Source organism: Tympanuchus pallidicinctus, unplaced genomic scaffold (assembly GCF_026119805.1).
Source record: "Tympanuchus pallidicinctus isolate F22 unplaced genomic scaffold, pur_lepc_1.0 scaffold15, whole genome shotgun sequence".
NCBI classification, from domain to species: domain Eukaryota; kingdom Metazoa; phylum Chordata; class Aves; order Galliformes; family Phasianidae; genus Tympanuchus; species Tympanuchus pallidicinctus.
This window is the reverse complement of record NW_026294669.1, coordinates 9,523,056-9,544,781: the sequence shown is the minus strand read 5'-3', so window position 1 is coordinate 9,544,781 and position 21,726 is coordinate 9,523,056. Positions and strand designations below refer to the sequence as shown.

Genomic DNA, 21,726 nt, shown 5'->3' with positions numbered 1-21,726 from the left:
ATTTTTAGTTCATTAATGCAGGGAGATGTGCTGAAACTATTTGCCCTTTCCTTACATCCCACCCAGAAGAGTTTGCAGGATCTCTCCCAGCACTTTCTGAGAGGATGGGTGAGCATGGAAGAATCAGCAGCAAAAGGCAGAAGGGCATAATAATTTGGTGATTTGGTGATAGGGGCACAGTGACATCTGAGCCTGAAGGGAAAACAGAGATTTCCCAAAAGGTCCTTCCGAGGGAGAAGTTCAGTGTAAATAGATCAGATGAAAGGACAACTTTGCAATTAGGTTTTGCTAAATTTAGGCTGGCAGGATGAATCCAAAATGAAAGCTTAGAGATTATTTTATTTCTGAGACTGGAGTCTGGGAAAAGTTTGCTCTGAGGTAAAGACTGTTAGAAGGAGAGACAGTGACCCTCTCAAAAACCACGTCTCAAGTCCCAACAGGTCGCTTAGTGCCAGAAATGTGATCCTGAGGCCCTCTGAGTGCTGGAAGAGTTCAGATCCAGGTTTCAGGAGGTCCCCAGTGATGATATGTGGACACTGGAATTTGTATTGGGAATGGAACTAACCAAAATATTTAAATTTTGAATGATGTAAACATTCTGTGTTTGCACAGATAGTTTTGACTCAGATTTTATTAGTTTCTGTTCTCCTCTTCCTCTGGAGTGGAAATTTCAAATGTAGCATCAACAATTCTTCTATATTTTGTTAGAAAAAAACATCTTCTTGTTTATGCCATTCCCTGACATAGCTTGGAATCAAGGGACATTCCAAAGAGAGGAAATACGCTATTAGAAATACATAACATTCCTTGACTATTGAATTCTCCTTGTAGTTTTAGTTCATGATCCTTTCATCTAAAATTTGCTGCTGCATTGATGCAGATATTCCTTTGAAAAAGAAAATGAGGAAGTTTAGACTGTAAGCTTTCCATGTCTTTTTATGAGATCTGAGGCTGCACGTTTGTTTAGGTTGATTTTGTTTCTTTTGCTTTTTAAGATGTTAGGTCATTTGTGAGGACAGAGAAGAGCCTTTACCTATGGGGACTGTATAGTTATCATCATCAGGACCCTAAGATTAGAGAAGAAATCAAAAAGTTCTGTGGGATTTCTGATTTCACTTACAGTTGATGATACACAGATAACAAATTACTAGTATGCAGAATTAGTTGCAATTATTTTTTCCATAAGTCTTAACTATGGCAATGGACTACATGAAGTGATTTCTGTGGAAAGTGTGTAGTCATTGCAAACACTTACTGTCCTGACTCACCAAGATCCACCACCCATCTCCTTACAGCAGGGATATTTCTCCTTTATGTATTTCCTTATAGCATGGGTGAAAGTAGAGATAGTTGCCTCGTGGAGACACAAAACAGTTCAAGTTCCTTACAAAAATAGACAGAAAATCAACCCAATCACACTATTTATCTGAAAAGGCCCATAAGAACTTATGGGATGTAAATCACACTATGAGAGCAATCCAGACACACTGGACTCCTCACCACGTCCTTGAACAGAGCACGTGGGTCCCTGCATCCAGTCATGTGGGTTTAGCTTTTAAATTAGTGATAAGGACTTTTGAAATAACAATAAGAGGAAGGAACTAAGCCCATGAAGCAAGAAGATCTGTATACATCCCATCCTGTTCCAGCTCACAGGACTTTCTACTCCCAAAAGACACAGTGAGCTCCACATGTTTCACAGCAAAGGTCTCTTCTTCATTTACACAGGCAGGTAAGAGATGTTCTTATGCAGAAATGCAGCCTGGGAGTCTATAAAACAACACAAAGAAACAGGGAGACAACTGTAGCATCTGAGATAGTTAATATGATAACAACCAAATGTTTTTGTAATTTTGCAGTAAGGTGTGCACTTGTATCCCACTGATAAGACTCATGTCATCTGAAAACATTCTTATTTCTGTTAAAGCACTTTGGTTCATAGCTTATGGTGTTATTTTGTGTTTGTTTTTGTTGGTTGTTTTTTTTTTTTTTAATTTTTCCCTTAGGAATCAGTTTTAATGTACAAGAAGCACTGAAATTCACAACTGGGTATCCCCTCCGTCTTAGAAAATGGCTGGTTTTTTAATGTATCTCTTTGTAGGAAAATATAGACTAATTGAGGTGGAAATATTCTTCTGAAATGTGCCATTTCAGAAACAGTTTTGTCTGACGCTGCTTTCCAACTCTAGGTCAAATTTCTTCCTTAAGCCAGAGAGGAAAAAGACTTCCTCATAGCAACTATTAAGCCTGATATTTTGAACTTTCCCCCGAACTTCCATTGGCTTGCAGGAGCCTCTACTTGACTGTAGCTGCTGAGGACTTCTCTGCTGTGACGTGGCAAACCTAGCAGTCAGTTGTGTTGAATCCATTCATTAAATTATTCAATTTGCTGATGTGACATCAGAAACTTTGCCACTGCTGTGTTTCTGTCCTCACCTCAAACCAGGAAGACAAATACTGTGTGATCAGAGTGAATGCAGCCTGTCCTTGCTTCTTGCTCTGTACTAAAATGATGCTGTCAGCAGTGTGACTGACATGGCCATGAGTTCTTTTGTTCCTTGTTTTTCTCTACAGGAGGAAGAGGTTTTGGGGTATTTTTTTGGGCAGATTTGGAGTTTATTTTATTTTGATTCTACATTGCTTTTTTAAATCAATACAGATATTCTTTAACATGTCTGTGATAGAGAGGAAAAAATCTTAGAACTTCTTTGCGTGGGTGTTGAAAGGAATCAATATTTGCATAGGTAAAGGACAGTGTTGAAGAGATTAGTTCTCTGCTCCCCAGATACTTCACAGTAAATCCACATCTTCCAGGGGAAGAAGTAAGCTCCTCTGGAAGATTTATCTTCCACACAAAGAAGCTCTTCCTTTACAGTAACACATCTCACTTGCCCTTCGTTTTGTTTTATTGGGGCAATAATTTCCTCAGTGGGAAATGAATCAATTTTCCTAGTAGTTTGTTGGCAAGTAATCATTTAAAATGAAAGAATACCTCAAAATACTTGTATTAATAAGAAAAAGTACACTATGAGCCAAAACAAGTCTTTTCAAATCCATGCACCCATGCTTTCCATTGCAGTGGAACAAATCCATCAGGTGAAAAAAGGGCTCATCCAGTGGCTGTGCTGAGCATCCCATCTCCAGCCACTTCTCTGATCTGTTCTGCCAAAAGATCTGGTGGGAACACACAGCGTTGTTTCTTCAGGCATTAATGTAATGTTGCAGATGTTTGCTATTGGGATTTGGTTCATACTTGATACTGGGATATAGGATGCTGCAAAGAGGAATATGCCAGTGGATCAGATCCTGGTGACTGCACTGCAGCTGAGTTAATTTGCAAGATGGATATGTTGTGGGAGGTTATATTTCCTTCACTATTGCACTATAATTACCTGCTTTGAAATCAACTGAATTTGAGTGTGGTCTTACAGATAATCCTATATAGACCCTTAGAATAAATTAGTGCCTCTTGATGCTGGAAAAGTTTTACCACAGAACTCTGTTCACAAGTCTGGTAGCAGACACTCTCTCAGAGCTCAGCTGTGGTAGAGAAAGGAAAATAAATATTATTTTAAGTCTGGATATCAATTCCTTGATACTTTCCTTCATAGGAAGTCTGTCAATTAGATTTAAAAGTCCAGAGCATATTGCTTGTCATTTTATAGAGCCACCTGGCATCAGCTGAGCTTGTTCTTTCTCCTCGTTCTCTTCATTATCATTCATTTTTTCACCATATTTTGGACACAAATAACTTTTGAGGAGTATTTCTGTTTCTCTGGAAAGTCACTTATGGGCTCAGCAGAGTCTGCAGCACCAAGATTGATCAGCATATGATCTGCTATGCTGTGATATGATAGGGGTCAGATGAAACAGCCATTTGAACTGCAGCAGACACCTGAACATATGCCAGCAGTGCTGTTTTCTACTTCTGTCTCCATTGCTGATATGTTGTAGGATCTTAGTCAAGGTACTTGAGAGCCGTTACTTGTATGAGTATTTGTCTTTCTGGTTAATTCTTGTGAATTTCTGCTTATGAAGAGCATATTTGCAAAAGGAAGCAAAGAGTTTGAATAACCTTAAATATAGTTAAACACAATCAGAAAAGCATCAAGGTGGAATGGTTGATATAAGTAGAGTGATGAGGCTTTACAACAGAGCTCTATAAAGTCCTTATCCGTTGTGCACAAGAAGTCTGCATTAAAGAGAACATATGTATTCCGTTCCCAAAAAGGATTCTACAGAGCTGGAATTTTACTTTTTTGTGTGCTATAGGGTATGGATGTTTCACAGGACTTGGAAAGGCCCATACCCACAGTGCACATTAGTAAATTTGGGTTGGCCAACATCTTTCCTTTCCTGAGGTCAGTTTCATGAGCCACCATGGGTAGAAGCATTTCGGCTCACCACTGAAGTAAGAAATATCAGGCAGCTGCTAGGGCAGGAGTCTTGTATTTGGAAACCCTTTGCTCTCAGTTGAAGTCTTGACCAGAAAAGTGGTCTCCAGTATGTCACTGAGAACTGCCCACGTTTTTTGTTCTCTGTTATATTACCCCTGTTCTCAGATTTTCTGCATTTTCTTTAATTTTTTCTTTTAATATGTAGAAGTAGTGCTCATCATGCCTTATGACATCACTGGAGTATATCCTGCATTATTTGTGGAGAAAAAATAAGTGATTCTACTTTGGGGACCAGATACTGAATTTAGTGATTGTTTCTATGCAAGCTAGAAGAAAGTGAGGTGGAAAGACTGGGCAACGCTGTCGACAAAGGATTTTGTAGGAGGAATGCAAGACATATATGGCTAAATATTTGTTTTCAGTGCACTTTTTGCCCTGATGAACATGTGTTTTTCAGACTCCTTTTTCCAGAGCACTAATAACTAGGCCATCTGTTTGTCTCTCTAAATCAGAACAAACTCCATGAAAGCCCACCTTGAAAAACAATTAGGAATTATCAGCTGTTTGTTTTAGCATTTAATAACTGTAATTAGCAAACATAATGACATGTTTGATTATTGCATCCTATGTCTGTGAGCCCAGTGGGAAGCAGAAGATGGGACATATTGATTACAGCAATTGAGCTTCTTCGCTCCCCTCCAATTCTTGAGGCTGTGCATGTAAAATCAGTGTGCAAATCAAGGCTGACTTGAAGCAAGATTAGCCTCTGTGAGTGGGTTGCTTGCAAGAAAGGATGGTTTCTACAAGGGTTTTAATTTAGTACTTTTATCTTAAGTACAGCAAAACCCTAATACAGTGGAAGGTTCAGAAAACCTCATTTCTACTCCTGATCCTTCAGATGTCTTGCTTTGAGATCTGGGGTGAATTTCTTCGCTCTCTGCTCTTTGCTATCACCCTCAGTTAAAAAGGAGATAATAATACAGAAGAGGACAGCTATGTATGAGATGTTAGAACCTCTGTAGAGCCAATGCAAAAAGAATTTCTTCTTTTAATGGTTTTTTTACATTAGGTGGTGTAAATATCCAATTTACACTCTGATAAGGCTGAGGTTTGCAGTTTTAAGGCACCACAGAAAAGCCAATGTTTATTAGTATTTAAAGAGCAGCCACAGTTGCTGAACTCTACAGGTCCTTGAGTGAATTAAACACACTGTGCTCTGGAAGAAACCTGACATTTCTTCATGCAGGCTCTTCAAAAAGTTGTAAATAATGCAAGCATTCATAAAAATTAGGGATTGCTCATGACTAATTGGAAACAAATGAAGGATTTTAATATGCAATGCACTTGTAAGAATAATTTCATCCTATTACTCAAAGCGTAGAGCAGTAATTTTTATCACAAATGAGAAACATTTGTTCCTAAACCTCAGATTTCTTGAGGTTTGCCTCCTGTCTCCTTGTTTAGCCTTGCTACAGGAGGCAATTATTCATCTTTCCACCATCCAGAAAACTCCAACTGGGTCACTATGAAACCTTCCTCCTCCAAAGAGAATTAACCCATTTTCTTCAGTTTGTCCTGGTAACTTCTGACTCCAGAGCTGTATTTATCCTGCTCCCCAAGGGACAGTTCAGCTGAACTGGCAAAGGAGAAGTTTTATCCTGAAGCAAAGACAGTGCAGAAATATTTTGGCCTCTGTTTCCCTTTCTGCAGCTGACAGTCCTTGCATTATTGTTAGCAGAAATATAAATAATTTTCTGACAAAACTTCCAGAAGTCAGATTTTTTTTAGAACTCACTTTGGTGGAAATATAATTGGGAAATCAGTCCCTGAACCCAAAACCAATTTTTGATCATGACCAAACTGAGGCAAACAGGAGCATCGTAGTGGTCAGGGCTGTGGGAAGATGGCAACTCTTTTTGGGTGCTTGATATCCTAAGAGAGGATTAGAACTCTGCGCTGGGTTGTCTCCTTCACCTTGTCTCTTAGCATTTTTTCCCTTTGTGGAAATATTTAAATTATTGGGACTGGAGGAGGAGGGGGAGCCTGACTAAGCAGTGGGCAGCATGTTCTTCTGGGATGCAATTCAAGTTCATGTCTCCGCTTCAGTGAATATCTGGAAACTTTTGAAAGCCTTGGTTACATCTTGATATGATGGGAAAGTTTTCAAAACCTTGAAAAGCTTCCCGTGTTGCAAAAAATCTTTCCCACCAACTTCGGTTTCTATATTGGTTTGCCATTCCATAGGCTGGCTTGCTTTTCTGTTGTTCACATCATGCATGATATAATGGTTTTGGCATTGTTATGGTGTGTGAAATAATCCAACAAAGGGAGCATGTGCTTAAAATAAGGATTATTTAAGGCATGTACGTAGGCCTGAAAATAAAAATGAAGATATTTCCTTGTAAATCACACCCTTGTTACATTACTCCTCCATCCTCATTCTCTCTGGCAGAGGGATGGGACAGCCAGGATGAGATTGAATTCCCTGCATCCTTCTAGCCCTGAATGAGTGTGCTCATTTCAGCAGAGGCACTGGGACTTTGAGAGCAAGAGCCCTATTTGGGCAGGAGTGGAAGGAGCAAGAGGCCTTTCAGGAGTCATTCAGAGAACCAGGACACTGCCCCTTGTGAGCCAAAGGCAAATATTGGGCACATACTGTCAGCAGAGTTTAGACAGGACAGGTTTTGTACACCATACGTACCCCTGGCTGCAGGGGGACTCAAAATATACATATATATACTTCTGTGTGACTTTGGGTCATATAGAGAGACACATTTTGCTCACCTTTGAGGTGAGCTTGTACCTATCATGGCATCAACAGAATAGACAATCTCAGAGTAAAATGGATGGTGCTGTGCTGTGAGCTGGGAACTGCATCTACAAGTAACCTCTGCCTTGTAATCAGGTAGAAAAACTGTGCCTCGAGGTATGTTCACGTATCTCATCAGTTTGATGTCCACCTGCAGGAGATCCTGCAGTGTGAGGCACCTCTGGCTCTAATCTAAATTCTCTTCAGATCAATTCTTCATCCTATGATGAGCTAGTGTTTTTCCAAGGCATGTTTTCTTTCTTTCTTTCCAATCCTACTCCGACAGCAAAGCTTCCTAGGGCTCTTCCTACCAAATCGTGGTGCTTAGGAGCCCTCCAGCAGCCACAGCCCCAAGGAGTGCGTGAGTCCTGTGTCCTACATGAGGGAACACAACATGCACGAGTCCTTGCAGAGCTTTTCCTTCTTTTTGGCCAGATAATTTGTTTCAGAGGAAGCATGTGATTTCCCTTTCTCAGAAGTGCTATTTCCCTTAAAGAGATTTAACTTTCAGTTGAAAAGTGCAAATTGATCTGCATTTTTACAGCTTGTTTGCAGGGTTCTAGAAGTTCTGTGCCAGCTTTCTGAACTGTAATTTTGCTATGACTTTTTTTCCTAGAAAACGATGCTAACACACATCTGACAGCACACAGTTCCTGAAAAAATCATATGATAATACATGAAGGAATAACTAAACACTGAATGAGGAACCAGATTTCAATTTCAAGCTTATTTAACTTTATTCACTGCAGAGAATAAAACAAGGTGCTATAGAATAGGTTGTATTCACCCCTATGTTTCTGACTGTATATTTCAGGGTAAAGCCACTCTTTGTGGCTGTTCTAAGAATTTCTGTACAACATTAAGTGTCAGACACTGTTTTGAAGGAGTGGATTTTAAGATAGGAAAGTCACAGGGGAAAAATAAAAAACATAATTCAAATTGCCAACATTCTAAATGGAAAGCATAGTAGGCATGAGCTTCTAATCAGAACTTCAGTTTCTAATGAATTGCCAGATAGATTAGCATGTCTGACTGCATAAACTTGACTGGGGTATGCTGCATCCAACTGGTGGAACTTTACAAAATGCCTGCCAATGACAGATGCCACCCATGGGTAACAGTGAGAAATACTTAACTACTTTCACTGTCTTGCTGTTGGCCAGCCTCAAACTAGCCACACAGGAGCATTTTGTAGCACTGCCTGCCTGGAGAAGCATTGGATTGGATTGATGGGATTAGGCGAAAGGCAGAAGAAATGCTAGTAATAATTTTCTTTGTTGTTTTTTTTTCTTTTTCCCTTTCCTTTGGAGCTCCAGCAAATGCAAGCATGTCTTCCTCAATTAGGCAAGCCTGAAAGCTACAAAGAGTGCACAGGCTCTTGAATGTGCCTTAATTTATGTTTATCAATTCAGTGCACATAGTTTTTTTGACGTGTGCTTCCTGCCTGATTTTCTAACAACCCTTTATTTTCCACAGGTGGCCGTGATAAACGAGGTGGTCCTGTCTTGACCTTCCCAGCCCGCAGCAATCATGACAGAATAAGACAGGAAGACCTTCGGAAACTTGTGACTTATTTGGCCAGCGTGCCAAGGTAAAGCAAGAAAGAAAACACTTCAAAGCTCAGTGTAGATGGATGGGTGGGGAACTTGTTCTTGGCAGTTGCTGATTTCCAAGTATTAACCTTTAGTACCTTCAGTTCTTGGGACAGAGTGCTCCTTCTCCTTCCTCCTCCTGCATTTGCTCTAGTGGATTTTATCGTGCAAGCAGTGGTGCAAAGTCCCCGAAAGCAGAGGCAGTGCTCCCAAACTTGGCCTTCAGGCTCAGAAAGCCAGCTCACAGCAGCAGTGAGGAGACACTCTCATTTCCAATGTTTCTGTGCAGCTCCTGGAGGATGGGAAAGGGAGGAGTGCTTGGAGGCTCTGACACTTTCCTGAGTTTTCTCCAAGCTTGAGAAGGAAAGTGGGTGGACTGAAGGGGCAGTTTGCAAAGAGAATTGCTTCAGATGGCTCTGCATGCAGGCCAGCTCTGCTAGAAAGTGCCTTTCTCTATGTTAGTGCCCATGGCTCTTCAACAGGTGTCCATCTCTATGCCAGGGATGCTGGAAAACAGTTCTATTGCCAGTGCATATTTATCTTTGCATGCTTTAGGAGACAGTTTGTAGGGCTCAGTGCCCTGGTAGGTGTTTCTGAGCCAATGTTTAATGCCTCAGAGAGTACAAGGCTGTGTACAGTCCAAAATCCTTTCCCTATTTTCAAGCCTGTCCACTATCCTCACCCAGTAATCATCACAGTAGGTGAGGGGTACCCCAGGTGAGTGGAGCTGAGAAGGGCTCTTCAGATTTGCAATGATGCACCTTCAGGAATGCTTCCTTTTTCATCCTGGGATACAGCCCATTCAATAATGTTTACGTTATAGCAAAAAGTGAAAAGTCACTCTCTGAAATGGGAGGGGCTGATTGTATCTGGATATCAAGAGGTAAGTGACTAAGAAGTGCACTCAGTTCCTTAAACACTTGATGTGCAGAGAAAATTCTGCATTTGTTACAGAAGAGAAATGAGGGCTTGCAATGGGCAGCAAATACTTAGGGGCAAAAGAAGGCACATCTACCAACTCTGCCAGTATCATCTCCTGCTGACAGGACTTCACATGGCCATGGGCAGTGCATTTCTTGCTGCATTGGACTTTTGCTCATCAAGCTTTTACTGATTTGATTTTTCTTTCTAATTTTTTCTGTTCCTTCTCTTTTCCTCTGGGCATCTCTATTTGCAACCATATTGTAAGGAGATTACAGACATGCTGTGAGGTTGGGAGAGCAGTAGGTTACTCCCTGACTGGGTGTCCCAGGGTTTGGCAGTGCCCCTCCAGCTGCTCCTGTAATGAAACTGCATCTTACCATCCTTTGCATGGCTGCAGGTAGAAAGATATGAAGTTGTCTGTTTTCCCTCAGAGATGGATGTTGTAAGCAATTGCATAGTTAAAATGATCTACCATGTCAAACTCCTCTGTTAATTGCTCTTCTTACATGGAGGTGGTAGTAACAGAAAGATGCATCCATTCTGTTCCCTGTTCACACAACTGAAGAGGTACCTTTTGCTGCCTTTACTTGCCTCACTGTTAAGAACTAGAGTAAGCCATCTCACCTCTTCTTAAAAACCTCCTCAACTCCATATGCAAACATTTGGCATGGGCATAAATGTTAGGAAGAAGGGGTGAACCAGCAGGTAACCTCTTTAGGTTCATTCTGGTCCTGTTATTCATGGTGCTGCAGCTGAACTTACTGTGGTGGGAGGAAAAAATGATCATAACCTTCAAGGTTTTGGCACATGGCACTATGTAACCTGGGCACTGTGTAGAAACACTGAAAACTCATTTTTCCCTAGACGTTTTGCTCATTGTAGCAAGGGCAACCAGCAGAGCTTTCAAACTTATTTACTTTTTGGAAAAAAATAAATGCAAGGAACAGCCTGAATTCATATCGCTGGCTCCCAGGTCCTGTCTATTCCAAAACGACTGCTGTGATGAATAGCTGCATCCGTCATCCACCAGAACTAGCAGTTCCATTAGCTGAGACTCTGGGTATGATGTCGGGAGAAACTACTCTGATGTTTAAAGTGCTGAAAGGGGGAGAAATTCTCTGATAGGTGGAAAAATAGAAATTCTCTTTCAGGAAATGAAAAAAAAAAAAAAAGAGGGGCTGTAATTTATCTTATTGACACCTGTATAATAACCCTTTCTTTATTCCCACTGCGGTGGTTTTTGAGTGAGACAGATTGCTCTCCACATTGATACTATCTGTCACTTAACCCTGGTTTTATATCTTAATGGAGGGGCAGAGGTGCATATTGCTGGGCGCTGGGCAGAGGCATGAGATTGGTGATGAAACATGATGATAGATTAGGGTAAGTAAAACCTGAGTCTCGCTAGCAGCTCTCAAAGTTTCTGATTCAGCTTTCCATAATTCCTTCTTCAGAAACAGAATAATAATGTGGGTTTTCTGAAAGCAGCAATGTGTGTTTGAGTTAGAGCAGAATAGTGATTGCTTTCATTGCGCTCGGAGCAGCGGTCAGGCGGGTGCCCGAAGTCAGTGGGGTTTCTCACCCAGCTGAGGTCTGCTGTGTGGGGGTAAGGCTTCATGTCTAGGAACTTCTGATGTTGATCTGGTGCTCCTGGGTACGAAGAGGGGGAGGTGAGGGGCTGGCTGGTTAGCAGCTGTGCACTGATTCTTGTACTGATTCTTGTAGGCATACTGGAAGGTCCTTTTCTCCAAACTGCTGCAGTACAATTAGTTACTAAGAAACTAAAATGCTTTTCATTAGAAGTGAAGATAATTGCTGTGGATGGCAGGTTCCTACTGTTCTGCTGTTTTTAGCTTGTTTCATGTTTTCACAAATGCTTTCTAGATAAGCAAAGTTGTATATCTTGCGAATCAGGACAGCTCCCATTTACATGCAAATTTAAATGGGATGCAATGTTTAGAAATTTGGAGGGCTTATCTGAATCTAGGATAACATCATGTTTATAATTAGGGGAGCTGAGCTGGTTCAGTAAGGGGGGATTTTCTGGCCTTGCTGAGGATTTTATGTCTTAAGACCGATGTAGAACCATCTATTCCTGTAGAGTGAGTTTTGATTTATATGTGTGTAAATGCAACTAGCACCAGGCCAGTCCCTGCTGTGAGCCCTTTGGAATTAAGAATTAAGTTATGCACAGGCTATAGGAGGATAACAAAGAGACAGAATATTATTAGCTTGAGTTATCTCTCTGCGTGGCAAAGCAATACGATGAAGGAAATGTTCTTTGTCAGCTACAGTGAATCTTCCGGCTGAACACATCAATCTGTTTCAGAGCCAAGATAAGCAGTCTTTTGAGCCCTCTGCAAAGGGGGAAACCCAAGATGCTTCAGAGGCCTGTTTTAAAGATATCCACTTTTATTTGTCCTCTGTTTAAAAGCAGCTCAAACATTTCCCAGTTCTGGGGGACATCCAGGACTCGTAATGGTAGCAAAGTGTTTCCAAGAGGCAGCCCCACATATTTGAGCAGCTTCTCAGAGCTGCCTGAGCCAGATTAAAGGTGCTAGGATCAGTAGAACAACAGAAGCGCTGCTAAAAAGGAGTTTAATGACTGGGGCTTTTTAAAATTGAAAGAACAACATGGGTTGGCAAAATGTGGCAATACTCAACGCTCTTGGATTTACTTTAAGCTCTTCTCTGATCACCTGTGGTACTGTGTGTATTAGCTCCTCTGGCCAGTAGTGTGAAACTCATTTTGCTCATTGATAGGAATTAAACCCTACAGCTCTACTTTCACTGATGTGATCCTAGCGCAAAAGAAGCTTTTGAGGGTTGTTTTTGCTGGAAGCTGTTGTGGACCTACAAACATATTAATGTATTTTAAAAATAATAACAAGGACCTCATAATAATTTGGGTAACTAAATATCTGGTGACAAGTGTGAGATAATTATTCCACTGTACAGTTGCATCAAAATACTACATTAACAAATGAACTGAAGCTAATCAGGCTAATGGAGGTTTAATATTTGCTTCAGACATAAATTGATTTTTTTAGAAAAAGGTAAGCATTTTGGAGAAAGAAGCTTATTAGAAGTATATAGCTGACTTGAATGCTAGTGGATTTTAGAGCCTTTCACCACTTGATAGCCAATTCAAATCCAGTTTCCATTGTACATGGCATAGGTATGTGATGCTGCTACGTATCACCGTCTGCTAGGGACTGGAAAGCTTCTGTGGAAGTGACAGCAGCCTCATCCCTCTGAAAGGGCCTCTGACTGTATCACTGTTTTGTACCCAAAGCCACTTACTGACCACGTAATGACCAGGTTACACATTCAGCACCAAGTTACATCTTTGCCTCTGGTTGTAAGTCAGTGGTTCTCTGATCTCTTACCAGCTGTGCTAATGACCCGATGAGAATTGCATGTGACATTTTATTCCTAGATATCTGGACGATGTAATTGATGTCAATATTCTGTAGTAAGTGTCCACAGTTCCAGCCTGTAACCAAAAGCTAGCAGAAAATGTGGACTTTCTAGAAATGCGGAGAGAGCAACAACAGCATCAATCAACTTAAAAAAGAGGGAGAGAGTTATGTGATAATAATCCAACATGCAAAACTGAGTGAATGGGGCAAAAATAAATGAGTTAAAATCACAGATAGAAGAAATGAAGCATGCAGCATGTTCCTGTAGCATCTCCAGCTCTGGAGCCCCTGTTGGAAGGGTATGGGGAATGATCCAAGTATTGTCGTTCCTGTTTTTCAGCAGAGGGATAATAGACTCTCGAGCTCTCTTCTGACAGTGTTTTGTCCAAACCTAGGGTAAATGGGGACTTTCCATGTCAATTTCCAGGTTATTACCTGCCTTCATTTCCTGCTGCTTGTTTCTGGATAGCATAAGGACTGATCCTGCAAAGCTCTGAATCTCAAGCAAATGTCCTTTATTAACTCTGCCTTTTTGTGGGAGATACGACCACTCTCAGAGTATCTCTAGCTCTGTTTGCTGCTGAGAATAGCTCTGCCTTCCAGCTGGGTAGCTGTACAAGTGTTTTCAGACTGGTTTTCTGATGAACAACTCAAATAGCATGATGCTGAGCTTTGTAGGTAATGTACTGTGAATTGCACAGCTCACGTAGCATTTTTCTTCTGAAGATTAATAAAAGGCAGGACAAGCTGAGCTCTGCTTATCGCTTGTACCAGAGATCATCCAATACATTCCGTTTGGTCTAGCAGAAGTGTCTCTTATCCTTCTGATGGAAATATCTTGTGAAATAAAGGCTAATAAGAGTAACATAATGTCAATATTGAGACAAACCCATGGAGATTCTATTGCATTGTTTCAGAACATAAATTCAGAGACTGAAAATTTTTAAAAAATAAGTCAATGCTATTTCAAGACTGGATCTTTTATTGGTAAAAAACAAAACAAAACAAACACCTTAATGAACATAGAAAATACTCTACAAATTTTGAAGATCTTAAAACCTATAATTTTTTCATACTAAAGTCTCCAACATTTCTGTATTTGTATATAGTAGCTAGCCCCATTTTATTTTTTATTAATTGTATTTCAGTAAATAATTGAAATTATTTATTACCACATACAGAGAAAGTAGGATTTCAACTTGCCATTGTGTTTTTATCATCTGCTTAATTTTTTACTATGAACCTGCAATTGAAAACAGATAATATCATTGTCATTTATTGTCTCTGATTTATTTCCAAGGCAATTGTTCTTTTTTACAGCAGGGAGGGGGGTGTCCACTTCTCTCTTACCATGTAGGCACCTGCTGAGATTCCACATTGGGTTCTTTCTGGTTTGTCTGATATCTCCAACATAAAGATTCTTTAGCAGCTTGCTGATTTGAAGATTTTGGATTGCAGAGGTTAGCCCTGCTGGCTATGTTTATCACACAAAGCAAATGCACGAGTCTGGAAGAGAAACTCCTTTTCCCGGTGCTGTGCTGCTTTTCCAGCTCAGTGGGAGCTCAGTCATGCCTTCCTCAGCCGACTCAGCAGATCAGGCTCCAAGGGGAGCAAATCCCATGAAATAAAAGGTTGCTGTTTTACTTTGTGCTCCTCCTAAATGGCAAAGGAAGCATCTTTAGCCTGTTTGTGTCCAGTGCCTTTTGGTGCTATTGGTTTGGCTCTTCCTGCAAGCAGCATATTCAAACATTCAAAGCAGCCAGGACAGCAGCAAGCCCTTCTTCTCTGTCCCTGTCTTCCCATGATCATTGAGCAAGAAATGGAAAGCCCATGGGCTGCAGCTCCACAGCATCACCACACCTGACTTCACTTTCTCAGAAAAGGCCCTTTAGCATGTACAACCCCATGAATGAGAGCACATTTGAAGCAGTGCATTTCCTTTGAACTGTCTGAACCCAAACCAGGTGCAGACAAAGCTTTTCACTGCTCTGTCTATGGCAGGTGCTGCCCTACCTGTGCACCCTAAGGTGCTTCCAGCCCCAGAGTCTAGAGCCACTGCAACCCAGTGACGCCAGCAGGGTCTCAGCCCAACCTCAGCCCTGAGCTGCCTCACGTAGAGCTGTGCTGCCTTGCTCTGCTTTTTGAGCTCCATCCAAGCCCTCGATCTGGGGATTAGATCAGCATTGTTTCTCTTTGCTAAATGGCTTTTGCATGTTGATCATATTGGCGTTTGCTGCCTAGAGGAGGGAGCAGAGGTGATGGAGACAAGTGAGAAAACCCCTTGTAAGATGGCATAAAATTCACTGCTGAGGAAGCTGGTGGCCACCACAGCCCATTGTAATTTTAGGTAGAGCATAATTTTCTCCATCTTCTTCTTCAACAGCTGACAAGCAGTTTGGGATACTTGCAGTACACTTCACTGCACTGCCCATTCCCCGCACTAGTGCTGATTTAAGGCTGTTGTGTACTCCCCAAGGGCTTCTGTGGCTCCGTAGCACTTAAAGAGGTGCAGGCAAAGAGACCTGGAGACTCCATGAAGTAGGCAGCTCTGCGCCAATGCGAGCAGTAATTCAGAAATGCTAAAATTAGACAGAGCAGACAGAGACCTTTTGTGGGAGCAACATGCTGGCAGTAGAGCTGCACCAGTTCTCTTCCCTGTGGTTCCCTGGTGAAGCTGTCAGCAGAATATGCAGCAGTTCAGCCAATCCTAACTTTTCTTTTCGGTGATCTCTTTCTTACGGCTTTTACAGAGACTATAAAATGATTTTGTCTCATTCCAGCATGGGTGCTTGTGTTCCTCATCAGTAACTGCAGTACGTGCTACATCCTTTTCACTCTCAGAAATTATTATAATTTTGAAGTCTTGTATGCCACCCTCTTCAAGGATGTCTTTAGGAGCAGGAAAACCACCACTGTGCTTTGTAGTCTGCTTTGTAACAGGAATATTGTTAAAGATGTTTTAACATCAATGGAAAGTTCTTCCAAGTCCCATGGAGAATGGATGCAACTCTGTGCAGAAAAATGGGAGACAGAGAAGCAGAGCCAGACTGCCTTGTCCTTATCCTCATGGGATGGATGGAGGTGTTGTGGATGCTGATGACGCCTGGATTCCCTAATGCACAGCTTTTGAGGAGGTCTGATGATGTATTTTTAGTTTTCTCTACAAGTGATGCAATGCTTATGCAAACATGCTGTCTGTCAGTCACTGTCTAAACCAAATCTGTCAGAGAAGAGTTTCAAGAAAATTAAATTCTTACAAGCTTAATGAGATTGGAATGCTGGGTCAAGGAAAGGAGACCTAATTAGTGTTTACTGAGAAGGAAAGGTGGGCACAAATTAGGACTTCACTCCTTCTTAGAGAATGGAGGTAGAGGGGATATCTCCAGAACCCAAGAGCTCTAGAAGAGGGAAGTTATTTTTCATTAGAGAGTCAGTGCTCAAGCTGCCACCAAAGGCTTGGCAGTTTCATTGCTCCTGAAAGGTCTTAGAAAATCAGATCATACTAAAATAGAACAACGACTGGTTCATGGTAGCTTGTGGCATTAAGCAGGCTGATGCTCTTACAGCATGGAAAGTATGGGTTGAGACTGCAAAATTTGTCTGAGAGGCTGACATGTTCAATGCTTTGCTGTTTCCAAAGGGAGTCAGTATCCAAGAGTTTGGTAGGCAGTTGTAAATCTCATCAGTGGTTTCTTCTCCTTTTCCACAAGGTGGTCTTAACCAAGTCAGTCTGCAGAGTTTAATGTTTTCCTTGTGGATCCTGGCACTGCTCTGGAGCTCCCTATGGATTCTGTAACACCATGTGCAGCAAAATATAATTGTAACTATGTGGTGTGAGGCCACTAGGCTTCTTTGAAAAATAAAGAAAAAGAAAGGAAAAAGAAAAAGAGAAATATTTTAATCCAGAGTAAAACCATACATGAGAAAAATAATTCTAGAAAGTTCTCCCCATGCCCCCCCAAAAGGTGGAGAAGTGTAATTCAAACCTGCTTTTGGCTCAGCACATATTGTCTGGTCTGCAATATTTACCACAGTGTACTTTTCTACTATTAGGAAGAAAGCATTGGTTTCCCTGTGTGTGTACACAGGGCTTTATTTTATGTCCAACGTTAGCCTCTGGAGAATTTTCCAGTGATGTAATTTTAGCAGGTTCCTTTATGGTACTGTTCTACAAAAAGCCAAACCATAAGAACAACTTTCACTTCTCCTGCAGTTGCATTCATAGAAGCCTCTGCATTGCATTCATAAAAGCCTCTCGTACTTCCTTGCTCTTCCACGTAGCCCCAAGTCCTCACTGCAAAGCAAGCAAAGGAAAATAGGATCCTACTATAGGGCTAGAGTAATATTTTCAAGAGGCATCTTCTCTGGATGATCCTTTCTGTTGAATGTTAAGCTCGTTGAGTAGAGACTGAAGCAAAGCATTGGCTGTGTAGAGTAAGTTCATCTCTCTGAAAGTTAGCAGAAGCAGCAGTTCATCACTAGGTAAATTTAGGCTGCTTTCACATGCATTTTCTGTGCACTACTTCATGGTGTATATGATGTGAATATGATGCAGCTCTCCTCTTTCACTCCGTTTCCCATGGGAGTACAAGAAGATAATCTCTTAGTCTTTTAATAAAAGGGTTAGTAAGCTTCAGTTTTAATTTATTTATTTGAGCATCTGGATGGCCAGATGCTTCTGCTATTGATGTTGTCATTGGGGATCAAATAAATATTACTTTGAAATTCAATTTGAAAGATCTACTCATTAAAAACCTTTGACCACTAAGTATCAGCCTTTTTACCTCCCCTAGTCCTAACCAAGGCCAAGGAGGCAAAAAGGTATTAAATGTATTCATGTAAGGAATGCAAATAAAAAATATGTTGGCATAGCATTAATAAGGTGATTCTTGGGACACTTAGCAGGAATTTTATGGCATTTTAAAATATACATTGAATCAAACTAATCCTGGAGCAGGGCCGCTGATTTCAATGCATTAAATTCAACTGATCAGCAGTAATCCCTACAGTGACATAGCAAAGCATGCCTGTGACTAGATGAGCAATTCATTTTTGAGCAATATTTGTAATGAACAGCCCTCATCTGGGACAATAAATACATTAGGCTGTGTTACTTTGGAACTCCAGTTCAAATTATTAATGTTTTTCCAAACAAGGTCATGGCTTCTGTGGTCCTGAAGAATGATAGGCAAAATCAAAATCATAGAAAAATAATTTTCAATACTTTGTTTCATCTCAAGAATGAACACTAAAGAGCTGTTGAATATATTATTTAAGTGTTCACAGAATGGCCAGGGTTGGAAGGTACTTCAAGAATCATGAATCTCCAACCCCCCTGCCACATGCAGGACCACCACCTCCCCAGATTGGATGGGGCTTTGAGCAACCAAATGTAGAAGATGTCCCTGCCCACAGCAGGAGTGTTGGAACTAGACAGTCTTTCAATGTCCTTTCCAACCCAAACCATTCTGTGATTAAGCAGCTCCATGGACAAACATCACATCCCACTAAGAACAAAAGGCTTTGCCCTTACAAAACTCTAGGTGTGCTTACTGTACATATTTCATCTACTAACCCTTTGTATATCACATGAAAAAGGTATTCAGCATCTCATCATTGGTAATAGTGGATGGAGACTTTTTCATTCCATACTTTCAAATGTTCCTTGAACTATATTTACATGAACTGTAGATTGATGTACAACATCCCCACCTATGATGATTAAATAGGTCTCTTCTATCTCAGTCTTATTTGATTCAGCATTTGACAGAGATCAAAGTCCTCTGCAATGTCACTTTTCCCTTCCACTGTTTTTATACTGTGTGCCAGTCCTAAATTGAGACTAAAATTGTATTTCCTTTTCAGTAGCCTTAGTGGCTCCACACAGACCACCGACTAAAGATGGTGTGTTTTAGCAGCTCTGCTTATGTCTTTTGTGATTTTTGTAGAAGGTAATCAGATGGAATCCTCAGGTTTGATTTAGGCCATTCATTTAGGTCACGTTTGCACTAATGCAGGTGCCATCCTGGAACTTCAGGGGAAAAATACAGCCAGAGTTTCCTGAGTTTTAGTTCTGGGTTCAAGTTATCTTCTCTCTTATCTTAACTGCATAGCCTTGAACGTATTGGTCCGTGAAGCAGGAACTTCACAAAGTTTCAGAAACTGTATTAGCTAATATTTTCATTCCCTAAAGATAGAATTTTTCTTTTAATCATAGTTATGCTATATTAGTCTAAAATATAGATCCATGTAATAGTAAACACTGATAAGACCTCTCATTCTGGGGGAAATAGCTCTTTAAAGCTGCCATTCCCATTGCTACACTGGGAGCACTGCATAAGAAACTGGCCATATACCATGTCATCTGACCTTAGAAAAAGCACTTGATAAAAGCTCCTCATTATAAATGTACCATTTTGCCATTTAGTGAGTCCAGGAGAAGAACGGTAATTCCAAAACAAAATCTAAATGAAAAGCAAGTACCTGATAAGCTAATAGATGATCTTCAATATAGAAAGAATGGCTGGAAATGCTGCCTTGTTAATGATCTGTTAGTCTAAGTTTTAATCAAATGCACAGTATGTACTTTTGCTTGAAGACTTCTTTTTAACTCCATTGTCAAGACAGAATTGACTTCTTCCAGAAGTGATTAATCACATCCAATTTTGTGGTTATGTCTCCTTATTTCTCCTTTTTCCTGTTTTTACAACGTTTGTATTTTAGTTCAGAAACTGCATCTGGAGAAGCAAACATCTCTGGGATCACAGATTAGTTTAGATTTTGCTTCCCACTAGAGACTTGTGGAAAGGAGCTGCATGTCCCTTCCAACAACCAATTAAAGAGCAGGTATGTAGGAAAGTAATGAACAACTTTACCCATAGGAAGAATGTCTGGAAGTTCTACTTTGTTAATGAACTGTTAGACTAGGAATCAAATACACTGGCAGTACACGCTCTTTCCTTAGGGTTGCTTTCTTCTCAGGGCAGACCCCATTTGCTATATCACCTCACACTTACCAGGTTTACTGGAAATCTCAGTTTCTTCTTAAGTTCCAGAACAGTCTCCCCAGCCATTTTGCGGTGTCAGATGGTGTATGGTAGGTGACAGGAAAATAGGATCAGCTGAAAACGTTTCCTGGGGTTTTCATTTAGGAATGAATTCTATAGAAAGCTTCATCTCTGTAGTTTTATGGACTGTTAAATTGCATCTGTGTTATATTAGTATTGGTAACACTTTTCTGATGACTTGTTAGGCGCTACCAATTATAAGAGTAAGGCACGTATTTTCATTAGGTAAAATCAACTCAGTACCCTTCAGAAAGAGGCCACTTGGAGATGTACCTGCTCAAACTTTGACAGCAGGCCTGGAAATGCTTCTATTAGTGAATGCAGTGCTAATTTTTCTCTTTTTAAAATGCGTCTTTCTATATTCCCCTGGCACTGGCAAATTAAAGAAGGCATGCTTCACTAAGGTATAGAAAGTGGAGCAGTATAGATCAAATAAATGCATCCGATGCATTACTGGTGCAAAGTTGTCTTCATCTCCATTCTTGTACTTATAAAATTGGTGTCAAGCCAGGGTTTCCAGAAGATGAAGTCCATGCCGACAGTATAGTGCTTGCTTTGCCCACTAAGATGTAATTGACTTACAATTGGTTTTACAAATGAAAACACATTTTTGCCATTTTTTTGTTTTGTTTTGTTTTTTTGTTTTTTTTTGTTTTTGTGGGAAGACATACATGCACAAAAGATCTTCAACTATGTTCATGCTGCCATGAAAAAATGCCAAAAATCAGATGTGTAATTAGAGATTCTGTTAAATGTCTAATTCCCTCACCTGTGAACATTTTTTGGCACAATAGTCCTTGCTTTTTTTCTTCTTTTTCTCATTTTCCTGGCCAGGAATTAAGTTCCATTTCAAAGGAAATTGTCAAAGATATTTTGCGGTGTTTTTTGCTCTTTGTCTAAGTCCAGCATAAAAAAGCAGTTCCTTCTGCTTTTTTTGTTATGTGAAATATTTTAAAGCATCATATTAGAAACTGGTTCATTTAGCATCTAATTAACCATGGCAAAAGTCTTTAAGATCTTTCAGGACGAAAGATGGTGTAACCGGTTATGGCAGTACTGTTATAAAGTAGGTTTGTTCTTTTAGTCTGAAAATTAGTGGATGGGGCAAATTATGTTTTATATCAGGGAGATACAAATGTTGTTCAAGTTCTAACAAAGCTGATGATAAACTGTATTAGTTAAATGGGGTAGAAGGAAGAGCAAAGTATGAAATAACAGGATGTTTTTGGTGTAGTTAAAGTAATTGGAAACTAATATATCTATCTGGTCATTTTATCAGTGATCTGAATTGATTTATCAAGCTGTTAGTTCTTCCTAACTTATAGATGCCTTCTGTGAAAATGGTAGGGTGTCATCTGTGGGTTCTTCCAGGCTACAGATGACTGAATGTACTGGCAATACACATCTGTTCTGCAAACAGACTCAATCAAGAAATTTATCTCAAAACAGAAAACTACAGCAGAATACTACTCTGTCTATGGATCTATTCACTTTTCCATAAGACTTTTCCATAAC

At 40.4% G+C, this 21,726-nt stretch overlaps 1 protein-coding gene across 10 annotated transcripts in view; it reads left to right on the top strand.

The window, feature by feature from the left end:
• The window catches only part of KALRN (kalirin RhoGEF kinase), a 445,988-nt gene that overhangs the window by 150,158 nt on the left and 274,104 nt on the right, over nucleotides 1–21,726 (top strand). For 8 of the 10 annotated variants that reach the window (XM_052676088.1, XM_052676076.1, XM_052676075.1 and 5 more), the window contains exon 3: nucleotides 8,683–8,797. In XM_052676088.1, coding sequence (XP_052532048.1) covers nucleotides 8,683–8,797 — 115 coding nt within the window. Of the gene's footprint in view, nucleotides 1–1,607; nucleotides 1,733–8,682; nucleotides 8,798–16,126; nucleotides 16,279–21,726 lie in introns of those variants that run through there. The other 2 variants (XM_052676079.1, XM_052676078.1) reach the window with 2 other exon arrangements.